Here is a 14,176-nt window from a genome sequence, read left to right as displayed (position 1 = left end):
AAGGGCAGCATTTGCTGTTTGACTCGGGATGACCTTAGCTTCGTCCTGGGCTCCTTTCAATCTTTATTCACAGGCACACAGAAAATCCCATAGACTCTGACTTCAAAGACTGGCGTCTAGGACCCAGTCACTCACTGTTCTCGCCTCTCCTGCCCAGGTAGCCACTGGTTCTGCAACGTGGCTCTCACTGCAGTTATTTGTCATGCCTCTTACAGCAAAACTGCCATTGGGAAATGCTTGTCATTAAACCATTGAGAGGCCCAAGTCTTCGATGCGCATGGCATACAGAGAGGATCGGTTTCTGGGAATTGTTTTGCAATTATGAAAATAATAACATTTTCTGAACAACCTCCATGTGCCAGGAAGAGCTGCACAGATGACTGTGGCTTCTGAGAGGCGAGGAGCTCCGGGGACTAAGCACACATTCATGGGGAGAATTGAATGTGTTTGTACACTCAGCGCTTCAGGTATTTGCTGAGCACTGATCATGTGCCAGGCATTGTTCTGGGAGAAGACAAACAGTCAAGTTATTAATTCTAACATCTTATGTCACAACAGAAAGATGTGGGGTGGATGGATGGGCGGATACGATGGATGGATGGATAGATGGATGGATGGCTACAAAGAGAGATAGACAGATGATGGATGAATAGATAGATAGACAGATGGATAGATAACAGGTGCCACAAGCAAATTCAGAGAAAGCTTTCAAGATGGGAGGGTCAGAAAGATCTCTCTGAGGGAGTGATCTTTGAGCTTGAGCAGAGAGCTGGGTAAAGAGCAAAGACCTGAGGTGAGAGAGCTTTGATGAGTTTTTACAATGTTCAGTGTGGTAAGAAAAAAGAGCCCCAGAGAAACTGGAAATAGGAGCAGACCTCCACATACTAAAGGCTACATGGCAAATTTAATAGTCTGTACTATACTAAATGGGGGGCTCTGCAGGCATTTCCTCTAGGATCTGGGATTCTCATGGTGCCCAGTCTCTCTGCTCGTATTCACTGCAGTACCTGACCTGCCAGGAGGAGATCAACAAGGTCAGAAATAGAAACCAAAGGCATTCAAGCAGGAAAAGGGAGAAATCACTTGTTCCTATTTGCGATGACATGATCCTAAACTGAAAAAAGCCCTAAGACCTCACCAGAAAACTCTTAGACCTGAAAATCACTTTCAGCAAAGCAATTAGACACTACCAGTATATAAAACTCAGTAGTTTTTCTATAAACTTTTCTATAAACCGAGAATGAATTCTCTGAAATCAGAGAGGGAAATTTCATTTGCAATAGTTTCCAAAAAAAAAAAAAAGAAAAGAAAAAGAAAAAGTCCCTAGGAGGTGAAAGACCCCCACAATGAAAACTTTAAGCTACTGAAAAAAGAAATTAAAGAAGACCGTAGAGGATGCAAAGAGCTTCCGAGCTCGTGGGCTGTCAGGATCAATGTCAGGAAGATGTTTGCATGACTGAGCCCAATCCAGACTCAGTGTAAGACCATGAAAATCCCAGTGGGATTCCACCGTGAACTAGAAAAAAAAATCCTAAAATTCATATGGAAGTAAAATCGATCCTTAGCAGACAGCAGCGCAGGAGGGACCACAATGCCTGATCTGGAATTATATTACAGAGCCATAGTAACGAGCAGTGTAATGCTGGCACAAAAACCAATCCAGACCAGTGAGCCCCATGGAGTGTCCAGCACAAAACTCATACAGTGAGAGATGCCTAAAGTTGTCAAAACATACACTGGAGAAAACTCAGCTTCCTTGGCACCGGGTTGCTGGGAAAAGTGAAACCAGACCCATCGCTCTCTTGCCCGGCACAGCAATGAAGTCAAAGTGGATGGGAGATCCTAATGGAAGTCCTGAAATTCTGAAACTGTGTGAGGACATGAGATGATTAAACCATTTTAAGATAGCAAAGGGGACTCCACCAGCACAGGAAATAATCCTAACAACCTGCAAATGGGGTTCAGATGGAAAAGGCTTAATTCATGAAGCCAAGATGCTTTTGCATCGACAACAGCCTGAGTGAAGAGACAGAGGGGGGGGGGAGCTATCTGCTCATCACATAGGGTATTAATGTACAGGAGAATGCACAACTGTAAAAACTGAACACTAACTAGGTGAACTCTGGAGGAGATATAGGTGGATCTCTGTGAGTTTGAGACCAGCCAGGTCTATATAAGTTCCAAGCTAGCCAGGACTGCATAGTGAAACCCTGTCTCAATACACGGGCACGTGTGCGCGCGTGCGCGCGCACACACACACACACCAAAATAAACCATTCTCATATCAATAAACAATCTAATGAGCTGAATGGAGATTTCTCAAAAAGAAATATAAATGGCCAATAAATACTTGAAAAAAGTGTTCCGTATCACTAGCCATCAGGGAAATGCAAATCTGAACTGTTTGAGAGTCTCTCACTCTAGACTCTAGGCTATGCTGTGGGGAAAGAGGAAGTCCTGTTCACTGCTCATGGGTGTGTGAACTGGTGCAGTGCTATGGCAGCCAGCATGTAGGCTCTTCAAAGAACAAGAACTGACCCACCATGGGACCCAGCTGTACCACTCACTCTTGAGTATATACCGAAAGGACTCTTCGTTGATGCACCGCAGAGATACACGTGTGTCCACTGTTGCAGCTGCACTGCTGGGGCAGTCAGGAAGTGGAAGCAGCCACAAGGAGAGCATAAGAACAAGGACACGTGTATATAAAGATGCCACTGTTAATAAAACATAATTTGATGTGTTTAGGGGGGGCATGGAAGCAAGAGGGTTGATGAAGCCCAAAGAGTAAAGAGCAAAATTTTGGAGCTCAAGTCAAAGATGAAGAGGATGTGCCCGCGGGAAGCCACGGCTGGAAGGAAGCGTGTGGATTGGCTGAGTGGGAAGTGGGAAGCTGTGTTTAGTTGGAGCAGAGACAGCCATGCTGTGACTCAGATCCTCATGGGTCATGCTGACTGATGTGTGGGGAAAGGCCAGCAGAGGGGTAAGTGTGGGCCCAGTGAGTCAGCTCGGGTGCTCACGGTGGCTCATTTCAGGCTTCAGAATTGCTTGGCTGCAGTGTCCCGTTGTTTAGTCAAACACCCATCCAGATGTTGCTCTGAAAATATCTTTATTTAGATGTGGTTAATATTGACATTCAATAAGCCTTCAGTAAAGCAGACTGCCCTCCACACTGGGTGGGGAGTGGGGGGCACGTCTGTCAGGCGAGACTCTTAAGAGCAAAGATTTAAGGTTTTCAGGGGAGAACTTGAGCCTGGGGAACGAGCCCAGGGCCTCCACCTGCAGTTCGGAATGCTGCCCCGGCTGAGATCTCGAAAACCACACTGCTCCTGTGTAGATGCTTCACGGAGAACGGCTGTCAGTCACTAGGAGAGACAGCTGCAAGATGGAATCAGGTCTGGGGTCTTCTCCCAGAAGCCACATACATATAAGGGTGGGAGGAGCAGGAGAGAAGAACTAGGAGAGACAGACAGACAGATGGATGGATGGATGGACAGACAGAGGCAGAAACAAAATTTCTCTTTAAGTGGTGTGTTTCAGGCAAGTGCTATAGAGCACACTGGTGCAAACCTGTAGTCCCAGCACTCAGGAGGCAGAGGCATGAGGGACTGTGAATTCCAGGCCAGCCTGATCTACATAGTGAAACTCTAAAGGAAAACAAAAACTATAAAACACAAAAGCAGACCCAGGCTCCCGGCCCAGAAGGTGACATTGACTGAGATGTGGTTACAGTGACATGTGTTCTGTCAACACAGGGTATGAGGGTCAACAGAGCCAAGCCAGGCTATATTTAACTGCTCTGTAGGGAAGAGCTCACCAGAGAACAGTTATCCAAGGTAGGCATGTGGATCGATCACACCGAGGAACTGGGCAGAGCTGAGTAAAATTAGAAACTATGACACCTCCGTGTGAAAGCATCCAGCCTGGATTTAAAATAGACACAAAGGCAACAAAGAATGATAAGAATTCACTACAGCCTTCGACAACTCTTAGCTGAATTGTCAACCTGTCAGTCTGCCCTACAGATTTCAGACAGACCTGTCTGTCCTGATAGTTCCACGAGCCAGTTCCTCAAAGTAAATCTAGGGAGGAAACATAACAGATAGATTGATGGTTGATTGACAGTCAGATAGAAGAACAGATCCTGTGGATACTGTTTCCCTGGAGACCTCTGCCTAACAGTGCTGTTACAATAATTTGTGAAACCAAGGACGATAGCTTGGATCTTGGGGAAGAGGTGAGGCCTGGTTGGTTAGAAGCTAAGGATATTCTGAATGCCAATACAATCGAATCATCAAATGCATTGAATTTGGCAAGTGAAAAAGAGATGTCGAGAAAAACCCCTTGAATTTTGACCTGCCCCCCCCCCGCCCCCCCCGGCACATGGGAATTTCATTAACTGTCATGGGAAAAGCTGTCAAGGTGGGCAGTCTCAGGGACTGAGCACATGAAATTTCTTGAAGCTGCATGACACTACCAAAGTAAGTGACTAGAGAAAAAGGATAGAGGCCCCAAGGACAAGTGCTGGTGGCCCTGTTGAGTTCTGACTTTAGGAGACAAGCAAACAGAGGATGGCTAGTCAAGGAAATGAAGAGATGGGGCCAGCATGATGTCAGAAATCTGGAAAGCCCATATACCCTGAGCCAAGTGGGCAAGAGCTCTGAGAGGTGCTCCTGAGGAAAGGGGGTGCCAGGAAGGTGGATGCCAAGCAGGGACTCAATGCGGGGAGAGGAGCAGCTAAACCTACAGAGGCACAGTGGTCTCCATCCTCATTTGTGTGAGTCTCCACAGGCTGGTACAGAAGTGGCTTTCCATGTGCATATGATGTAAGTGAGCTGGTCAGGTTGGCAGTGAGAATTTGCATCAGTGGCCAACTTGTCCTTCATGGATGGTGGGTCATTTGTAAAGAGATTAGAAATGGGATTGGAAAGTTTGAGTCTTGACAGGCAGAAGAGGAAGTCGTGACTCACTCCCTGGGAACAATGGCTCCAGCTGGGATACCCAGTGGCTGGAGAAAGGAGGGCAAGCCCCACTCTGGGACCTTCACACTCTGAAGGCTGGCTCCTATCCTTGGATATGGTGGTCAGTGGGTTGAGCTTGTCCCATGGAAAGAGTGGGATGGTAGCTCATGACAATTGCAAACACTGAGGAACCCGTCATTTTTCTACAAACCGGGAGCTAAAATCTCAGAAGTTCTATCACTTATCTGAGGTGACATGACTTAGGAAACCCAGTGCTCTAGATAGAATGGCAATGAGTCCAGCCTAAAAGGCTGGGAGTCCAATCTGTTACCCACCCCCCCCCCCAGGTTCAGAAACAGGGCTTGTCTGGGAAGATGTCATGGAGAGGAACGGGTGGTGAACCCAATCCCCTGGGCATGTGCTGGAGAAGTGATCTATCTGGGGACAGGGACAGACAGTGGTTTCCTGGGACAAGGGCTGTTAGTTCCCACAAACACTGTTAGGTTACTAATTGTGTTATTGACTTCAGTGGTGAGAAAACAGTCGTGGAGGGTAAGGAAGGTTGCATGATGGATAGTAGCTGGAGTCTGGGCCCAAGCCCATGTCCCCCTCCTTGCCTCTCTGCCTCGCTGCCTCGCTGCCTCGCTGCCTCCCTGCCTCCCTGCCTCCCTGCCTCCCTGCCTCCCTGCCTCCCTGCCTCCCTGCCTCCCTGCCTCCCTGCCTCCCTGCCTCCCTGCCTCCCTGCCTCCTGCCTCCCTGCCTCCCTGCCTCCTGCCTCCCTGCCTCCCTGCCTCCCTGCCTCCCTGCTTCCCTCCCTCCCTGCCTCGAGCTTCTTTCACTGTAGCAATGAAGGCTGAGCACAATTAGAGGTTCCAGACAGAATACCAGCCTGTTGCTACTACTCCCCAAGAGAGTCCAGGCAGAGAGCCTCGTCATACCTTGCATTACTCATGATCAAACATGTGAGCCACTGTTATCTGACGGTTATTAGCATCTTAGAGAGAAGAGAGTGTGAGACTCCAAAGACTCCAAAGAATAAAGGCCGAAGTCTGGATTCAAAACAAGACATAAGAAACTCCAAAGTTCACCGGAGACTTTTATCTGTTTCGACGTAAGATAAGCGTGGATCTAGGTGTTCTGGGCAGATGAAGTGTATCACACATGCAAGAGCAGGACAGGCCTGAAGGAGCATGTTCTTTTAACCACCAATCTGAAGGACTATAGGTGCCCAGGTAGGCTGTGGCGGTTTCAGCTCAGGCTCATGCTGGGATACCTGCCACGTGTCAGTCTGTACCAGGGCCAGCTGAGTCCCAGCAGGACCACTGTTCAAAGTAGCTGGACCTGGCCATGGTGATAACCCCATCAGAGAGACTTGACCCTCTTCTCCCTGCTCCAACCTTCACCCATTGGGGAGGTGCACTGTGAGATTAAGGGACCTGTTAGAGATGAGTCACCCAGAGAATGAAGGTAAATTCAAGGGACTGGAGCCCATCTTACCCACAGCTACCTCTGTGGGTGGCTTCCGATAGACGTGTGTGACCCGAGAGTAAAAGAAAACCTCAGTCAGACTTGATGTGACACCCCAGGCTCACACAGCAGCTGCCACAGCTCTGGCACTGAACCCTTGTCATCTCCTAGGAGATCTGAGCTCTTTCTTCCACACCATGTTGACCTGCTGGCTGCTGAGATATCAGTTGATATGGTTATACTCACTTGTTCTTGGGTACACATGGGAAAGGGCAGGCAAAGGCTGGTTACAAGGCTGGTCTTTCCGCAGTTCTAGACTCCGTGCAGGATGCTGGATATGGGAGAAGTTAATACTGGAAAACTCTGAAGTCAACTCTGTGTGCCCTCCTTGCTCTGAGCCATCTGCCTGCAAGTCAAAGAACCACAAGCTGACCTGGGCTAAAGACACAACTGAAGAGTCTGTTTGGCCTGAGGCAAATCACTTTACCTGATATCACTTTCCTGATCCATCACCTTTCCCCTCCTCCTGGTGTGGAGGAGAGAGTGAGAAGTGAAGTGGTCCAAGGTCTTCCCACAGAGCCCTATTCATGCCAGGCCCTTGGCAGACCATGTTCCCACAAGCTTGGATTCTTCTTCATCATCATCATCGCCCCTATCCCCTTCCTGGAACCAAGTCAGAATCTGTCAAAGAGCCAGGCCTCTGTCAACCCCACCCCAGCCAGACAGTTAATAAGTGACCAGAGCTCTGGACCCTGGCCTATAAGGGGCTGCTGGCCCAGAGGCAGGTGGCAGGCAGGTGGACAGCAGAGGAAGCAGGAACCCAGAGGTGTGAGCTTGGAAGCGAGGCCATGTCAAGAAGCCAACTGTGGGCTGCCGTCGTCCTGCTGCTGCTCCTGCAGAGTGCACAGGGTGTCTACATCAAGGTGAGACCCCCAGCCAGCCTACCTTTTACCTGGAGGACCTGGGCTCAGCCCAGCAGCCAGTCTAGACACCTGTTGGGTTGGGACTGCAGGCGTGTCAACAGCGGCAGTGATAGATGTAATGAGAGTGGCAGGTTTAGTCTCCTCTGCTCTCCTTGGAAGTCAGCACAGCCACAGTGTGGAAGGAACCCTAGAGGAGCCCAGAGGGAACTCTGTGGCTCCCTGCCTGTGCTCACCTACATGGGCAAATCACAGAATGGATTCCCTGGTAAGGAACCTTTGTGCTCACTGGAGGATAAATGGTGTCAAGCCTGGGTGAACATGTTCTAGGCAGAGCAAAGGCCAGACAAAGGGAACATGGACTTCAGAGGCCTCCCAGGGAGTGTTAGATGGGTGGGGCATGGAATCAGCCCTGGTTGTCGAGTGGCAGGATGCTTCTGGTTTCCCTAAACCTGTGTGACTACTACAGTCTAGCGTCTATATCAGGCAGGGTTTCCAGGAAGAGAATGAGAGAGAGAGAGAGAGAGAGAGAGAGAGAGAGAGAGAGAGAGAGAGAGAGAGAGAGAAGAAGAAGAAGAAGAAGGAGGAGGAGGAGGAGGAGGAGGAGGAGGAGGAGGAGGAGGAGGAGGAGGAGGAGGAGGAGTTGAGAGAATCAGTCTCAATAGAGCAAGCTTCACCAGGCCAGAGAGAGGACCTGTTAGCTGACCTGTCTAGTACTAGGCTTCCACAAGGGAAGGTCATGTCAGATGGGAAAGAGACAACCAGCTGGATGGAGGGAAAGACAGGATTTGAACACACAAGGGTCTTCTTGTTTCTAATGCCCATATGATGACCTACAGAGCTCTACAGCCTTTTGTGAGCAGCCTGGGACAGAAGGCCTCTATGTTGGTGGTGGCAGATCGCAATTCTACTTCCCTCCCCACAAGCTGCTTTTCTGCTGTGTTTTGGACTCTTTGTGAGCCCAGAGAATATTCTGGAGGACTCACGGGACCTTGATGAGCCCAGTCTCATGGCACTGCCTGCTCCTAACCAGGGCCTGATGACCTCTCACCCGTCCCTTCTCCCTAGTACCATGGCTTCCAAGTCCAGCTGGAATCAGTGAAGAAGCTGAATGAGTTGGAGGAGAAGGAGATGTCCAATCCCCAGCCTCGGAGAAGTGGCCTCCTCCCTGCTGTGTGCCATAACCCAGCCTTGCCCTTGGACCTCCAGCCTGTTTGTGCCTCCCAGGAAGCTGCCAGCACCTTCAAGGCCTTGAGTAAGGATAGGAACCCTTAGATCTTCTTGCACCCTCCCCTACCTCTCCATTGTCAGTTGTTTTTGTTAAAGCAACCCAGTAGCTGTGGACAGGGGGCTTAGAGGGTCACAGCTCCTGCCTGCCCCAGATCTGCCCCAGTCTGGGTACACTGATTCAGGTAGAAAAGAGCTCCATGGTCCTGAGAAGTTTCTCAAAGACCTCACAAGGTGGTGGGGAGGAACTCTGGGAAGAGACAGGTGTGATTACAGGAGACACATGCAGCTGATACATTTGATGCCATCAGGCTTGGAATGGCTCCCTGGGAGGTGACAGCTAAGCTAAAATGGGAAGGGTGGAGAAGAGCTGGGCACATGCTGCTGCCATCTGCAAGCATTCGTGTCCCTGCTCTGGGTAGGCCCCCATCTGTCCCTCTTGACCAGGACTCTTCCTACAACATTCAGGTCAGGTTGATTGGCCCATGTAGCAAATATGAAACCTCAAAGGAAGGGATGGGGGAGTACCTGAGAGAGGAATCTAGCCCCTAGCCCCTCATTCTATATGGAACTTCTATATGGAGCTTCTATATGGAACACCCCAGGTTCTCTCCCCAGGAGCTCCTCTCTGAAAACTGGATGACAGCATCCATGATCACTAATCCCCAGGGTCCAATTTCAACTAATCTGCCTTCTTCCTGCGCAGGGACCATCGCCACCGACGAATGTGAACTGTGTATAAATGTTGCCTGTACAGGCTGCTGATGAAATGACTCTGGGTCTTAAGACCACTCCGGACACTTTCCCCACAGCCCAACCTGTCCATACTTAGGCACCATTGAAGTAATCGCCATCCTCCCAGCATAAATGGATCCTTAGCAAGGCAATGTGGATGCAGAGTTGCCATATTTGGCCCCCAGGCAGCTGCACCTGAATAAAAAATGCTACCCACAAAACCAAGTGTCCGTGTGCTCACTTCTGCGCCGTGGGCGGGGCATCTCGAGGAGCTGGATGAGAAGCAAAGACAGTCCAGGCTGGGCATAGGAATTCCCCACCCACATTTCCAAGCCCAAGGAACTGACTCATGGTGCCCACGTCCCAGGTGAGGGAGCCCAGGGTAGCCCACACTCAGGACCTTCTCCTCTGGAGTAGCTCAAGGCTTTCCCGCTCTGGGAGCAGAACTCTTCTTGACAGAGAATAGTGGAGAATAGGTAAGGGTATGTTTGGGATGGGATGTCATTAACAAGTCCAGTGACAGTCAGGAGACTTTGCTCTCCACAGTCTAGTGACACTCTCCCCTTTACAGAGTGTCCATTTTTGTGTTCTAGATCCATGCAGATTTCTAAATCCTTGGCAAGATAATTCAGAGTTTTCATCAGTCTGAAGAAGCGAGTAATGCTGCAATAGCCAGACCCTTTACTTATAAAGAATGTCCCTACGGGGTCACAGGCTGGGCGGAACGGCCAGGCAATGTCTTCCCAGGATGATACAGTCCATGCTCTGGCCACTGTGTTGTCGTCGCTACATATCCCTGGCTGTGGATGATGGGGCCAAAGGCAAGACTCAGTGTGACCACCATACATCTCTCCTAAGCAATGGGAACACAGCCCCCTGTTAGGTTAATGGGAAATACTCCCAGATGGTGTCTCCTCCCCGGCAGAGTACTTACAGGACACAAGGCTGTGACTGCTGCTCTGTTGTGGCCTGAGCCATGGAAGGTGGATCCCAGGGCTGAGGCCTTTACTCCAGTCAGGACTTGTCCTGGAAATTCCCAGTATGGGATTTCCCACAGGGCAGGTTTGCTGCTTGGCCTTGGACCTGGGCACCTAGGAGGGAGGAAGGCTGGGTGCAAAGTGCCAGTTGAGTACACAGACAGCCGAAAGACCCTACTGCTCCACTCTGCTCCTCCTCACTCCCTGGCTCCTGCCTCAGGGTTCTGCCAGGGGAACCGGGTAGCCTGGTTGTGTCCCTTACCCTGCTGTGCGCCACCATGCCACTGCTGGAATCTGACTTGAGCCTAAACATCATCTGTGCACATTTATCATTTACCCTTTTCAGGGGCTGTGTCCCCGCCCACTCAGGGAACTGCCAGTGAAGTCACCTAGATAGTCATTTGTTTGCTGATTTTAAGATAGAGTCTCATATACCCCAGGCTAGCCTCTAACTCATTACATCCATGACTTTCTGATCCTCCTGCTCCACCTTCCTGGTACTGGGGTTATAGCTATCTACACCATGGCCAGTTTATGCGGTATTGACTACTGAGCGTAGGACTTCATGCATGCTAGCTGAGAATTCTATCAACTGAGCCACATCTTCAGCCCAGCTACACTAATATCACCCGCCTTCACTCCACACCCCTTTTTTCTTTTCTTTTCTTTTCCTCTCTTTTCTTTTCTTTTCCTCTCTTTTCTTTTCTTTTCCTCTCTTTTCTTTTCTTTTCTTCTCTTCTCTTTTCTTCTTTTCCTTTCTTTCTTCTCTTCTCTTCTCTTCTCTTTCCTCTTTCTTCTCCTCATCTCTCCTCTCCTTTTTCCTTTTCTTTTCCTTTCCTTTCTTTTCTTTTCTTTTTTTTGTTTTGTTTTGTTTTGTTTTTCGAGACAGGGTTTTCTGTATAGCCCTGGCTGTCCTGGAACTCACTTTGTAGACCAGGCTGGCCTTGAACTCAGAAATCTGCCCGCCTCTGCCTCCCAAGTTTTCTTTCTGCCACCACCGCCCGGCTCCCCACATCCTTCCTAACACTATCATCATCCTTTATTTTTTGTCGATATGTTTATTTTATAAATATGAGTGTTTTGCCTCCACATATTTCTGTGCATCATGAGCATGCCTGGTGATCTTGGAGGTCAGAATAGGGAGTCGGGTCCCCTGGAACTAGAGTTAACAATGGTTGTGGACTGCCATGTAGTGCTGGGAACCAAACCCAGGACTTCTGCAAGAGCAGCTGTGCTCTTAACCTCTGCGCCATCTCTCCACCCACCATCTTATCCCATGTTTCTAAATGTCCCCATTCTTAAAAGTGTGAAGTGACACACTGTGGCATTAACAAACACCCTTCCCCATGGCTTGTGGCCTTGAGCATCATTGCATGTGTGCTCTTTGTGTATCATCTGGGGAAATGTCTCCTGGGGCCTCCCCCATTTTACACTTTCATCTTTTTTTTTTTTTTTTCTGGATTGTGGAATTTCTTCTGTTTGGGTGCTAATCCCTCGCTGGATGCAAAAGTCGCACATCCTCTCTGCCACTCACCTCCTCTTTACTCTCTTGACTGCTTCCTTAGCTGTCTGGAGTTTCTGAGTGTGATGTCCTTCTGTATGTCTGCTTTTGCTTTGCTCTGTTTGGGGGCTAGTGGCCAAGAACATTGACAAGAAAGGTCCCCTATCTTCTCTTCCAGTCCACACAGGCTCCTGTTTCCGTCTTTACTCCATCTAGAGCTGATCTGCATGTGTGTGCACTGGAGAGTCTAGTTTCATTCTTCTGCATATATACGCCATTCGCTCAGTACTACTGACTGAAGGATCTCTCATTTCCTTGTTGTGTGTGTGATTTCGGTGCTTTTGTTAAAGATCAGCTGTGAATTTACTTCTGGGCTCTTTGGTCTGTTCCATTTGTTTCTTTTTTAAATATTTTATTTAATATCTACACATGCTTACAATGTGTTTGGCTCCGATCCATCTCCGTTCCCTCTCCTCCAACCCTCCTCTATCCCTGCCCATACTGCCCTACCAATTTCTTGTGATCTCTCTCTAGTTTGGTATTAGGCTCAGTATCCACTGAATCCATTTACTACTGCTTATTCGCACTGAGTATGGGTGATCTACTGGGGCATGGGGTAAACTCTCAGGGGCAGCATCCTCAAAGAAAATTGACTCTCCTATCCCCTGTAGCCATAGCTGCCAATAGATCCTCAGCGAGGGGTGGGACTCCATGAGCCCCTCCAGAATCCATGCTGAGATTTTGGCTGGCTTGATCTGGTGCAGGTCTTGTGCATGCAGTTCCAGTTGTTGTGAGTTTATGTGTGTAACTGTTCTGTCTTGTCTGGCAAATATTGTTTTGCTGCAGATATCAATTCCCTCTGCTTCTTATAATCTTTATCCCGTCTTCTGTGATGATCCCTGGGCCTTGGCATGGCAAATCTGATAAAGATGTTTTATCTAGAGTCCTCTATATTCTCTCATTCTCTGTACAGTGACCAATTATAGGTCTCTGTATTAATCACCATATACCGAGAAATAAAAGTTTCTCTGAGGAAGGGGAGAGATTCGCTTACCTGTGGGTATAAAGAACCATACAGATATGCAAGAACTTCAAGGGCAGTTTATTACCATTTCTATTTGGCAGAAAAATAGCATCAGACTGTTCCCCTCTGACATAGTCATAGGCCTCTGACATAGTCATCTCTGAGACTTGGGGCCCAGTTAACAGGAATGAATTCTCTCTTGTGGAGTAGGCTTTAAATCCAATCTGAGAGTGGTTGGTTGCTCCCTTGACATCCATGCCACTATTGCACCAGTAGTTCACAGTGTTCATAGCTGAGCAAACTAATGATGGCTTCTTCCCCTGGTAGTACTTGTTCCTTTGGTTTCTATAATTTCCCCCCTCTTCCTGTTGTCACTACCATTCTGTTTTGATGACTGTTGGGAGCCGCGCCCACATTCGCCGTTACAAGATGGCGCTGACAGCTGTGTTCTAAGTGGTAAACAAATAATCTGCGCATGTGCCAAGGGTATCTTATGACTACTTGTGCTCTGCCTTCCCCGTGACGTCAACTCGGCCGATGGGCTGCAGCCAATCAGGGAGTGACACGTCCGAGGCGAAGGAGAATGCTCCTTAAGAGGGACGGGGTTTCGTTCTCTCTCTCTCTTGCTTTTCTCTTTCTCTTGCTTTTCTCTCTCTCTTGCTTCTTGCTCTCTTGCTTCTTGCACTCTGCTCCTGAAGATGTAAGAATAAAGCTTTGCCGCAGAAGATTCTGGTCTGTGGTGTTCTTCCTGGCCGGTCGTGAGAACGCGTCTAATAACAATTGGTGCCGAATTCCGGGACGAGAAAAAAACTCGGGACTGGCGCAAGGAGGATCCCTCATTCCGGAACCAGAACTGCGGATCACGTTTATAAAGGTTCCCGTAACACAGACTGTTGAGAAGGATTCAACTGCCGAATTCAGAACTCATCAGCTGGGGAACGACGGTGATAAAGGTTCCCGTAAAGCAGACTGTTGAGAAGGATTCAACTGCCGAATTCAGAACTCATCAGCTGGGGAACGACGGTGATAAAGGTTCCCGTAAAGCAGACTGTTAAGAAGGATTCAACTGTATGAATTCAGAACTTTTCAGCTGGGGAACGAGAGTACCAGTGAGTACAGCTTCACGAGGTAAGCCTGGCCTTGAACTTTCTAACGAAATTCAAGACAGTCTATCAGAAGTAAAGTGGAATATGTTTGGCCTTGAATTTTTTCTGGTGTTAGGAGCCCTTTTGTTCCTTTTCACATGTTATCAAGTGGTTAAGATAGGGCTGAAAATTCTAGAGGAAATTCAGGACAAGCTATCAGAAGTAAAGCGGGGAGAGAGAGTAGGAACAAAAAGGAAATATGGTACACAAAATAAGTAT

The 14,176-nt window shown here is 48.7% G+C and overlaps 1 protein-coding gene and 1 long non-coding RNA gene across 8 annotated transcripts; one reads left to right on the top strand and one right to left on the bottom strand.

The window, feature by feature from the left end:
• Positions 1-2,371: 2,371 nt before the first annotated feature.
• Gm35761 lies at positions 2,372-7,847 on the bottom strand. 7 transcript variants are annotated; one of them, XR_868072.3, is made up of 7 exons: positions 6,916-7,847; positions 6,459-6,759; positions 5,900-6,010; positions 4,748-4,880; positions 4,039-4,082; positions 3,818-3,923; positions 2,377-3,456 (listed from the first exon to the last, which is right to left on the bottom strand). It is a non-coding gene; the product is annotated as a predicted gene, 35761 (long non-coding RNA). The 7 variants fall into 7 exon arrangements; XR_868074.3 differs by having other exon boundaries at positions 2,372-3,378; positions 6,459-7,844; XR_868069.3 differs by having other exon boundaries at positions 2,379-3,456; positions 6,459-7,838.
• Positions 7,187-9,531, top strand: Guca2b (guanylate cyclase activator 2b (retina)). The gene is made up of 3 exons (NM_008191.2): positions 7,187-7,351; positions 8,417-8,603; positions 9,282-9,531. Exons 1-3 carry the CDS (start codon positions 7,277-7,279, stop codon positions 9,338-9,340), a joined length of 321 nt encoding a protein of 106 aa, NP_032217.2. The 5' UTR covers positions 7,187-7,276; the 3' UTR covers positions 9,341-9,531.
• The last annotated feature ends 4,645 nt before the right edge of the window (positions 9,532-14,176 follow it).

This window comes from Mus musculus, chromosome 4, assembly GCF_000001635.26.
Source record: "Mus musculus strain C57BL/6J chromosome 4, GRCm38.p6 C57BL/6J".
Classification (NCBI taxonomy): Eukaryota; Metazoa; Chordata; class Mammalia; order Rodentia; family Muridae; genus Mus; species Mus musculus.
This window is presented reverse-complemented; position numbering and strand designations above follow the sequence as displayed.

Bases quoted from the DNA above. Each gene is read 5' to 3' on its own strand.
- Guca2b (NM_008191.2), top strand. From the start codon at position 7,277: ATGTCAAGAAGCCAACTGTGGGCTGCCGTCGTCCTGCTGCTGCTCCTG. The intron at 7,352-8,416 runs GTGAGACCCCCA...CCTTCTCCCTAG, and splicing joins CACAGGGTGTCTACATCAAG to TACCATGGCTTCCAAGTCCA. The intron at 8,604-9,281 runs GTAAGGATAGGA...CTTCCTGCGCAG, and splicing joins CAGCACCTTCAAGGCCTTGA to GGACCATCGCCACCGACGAA.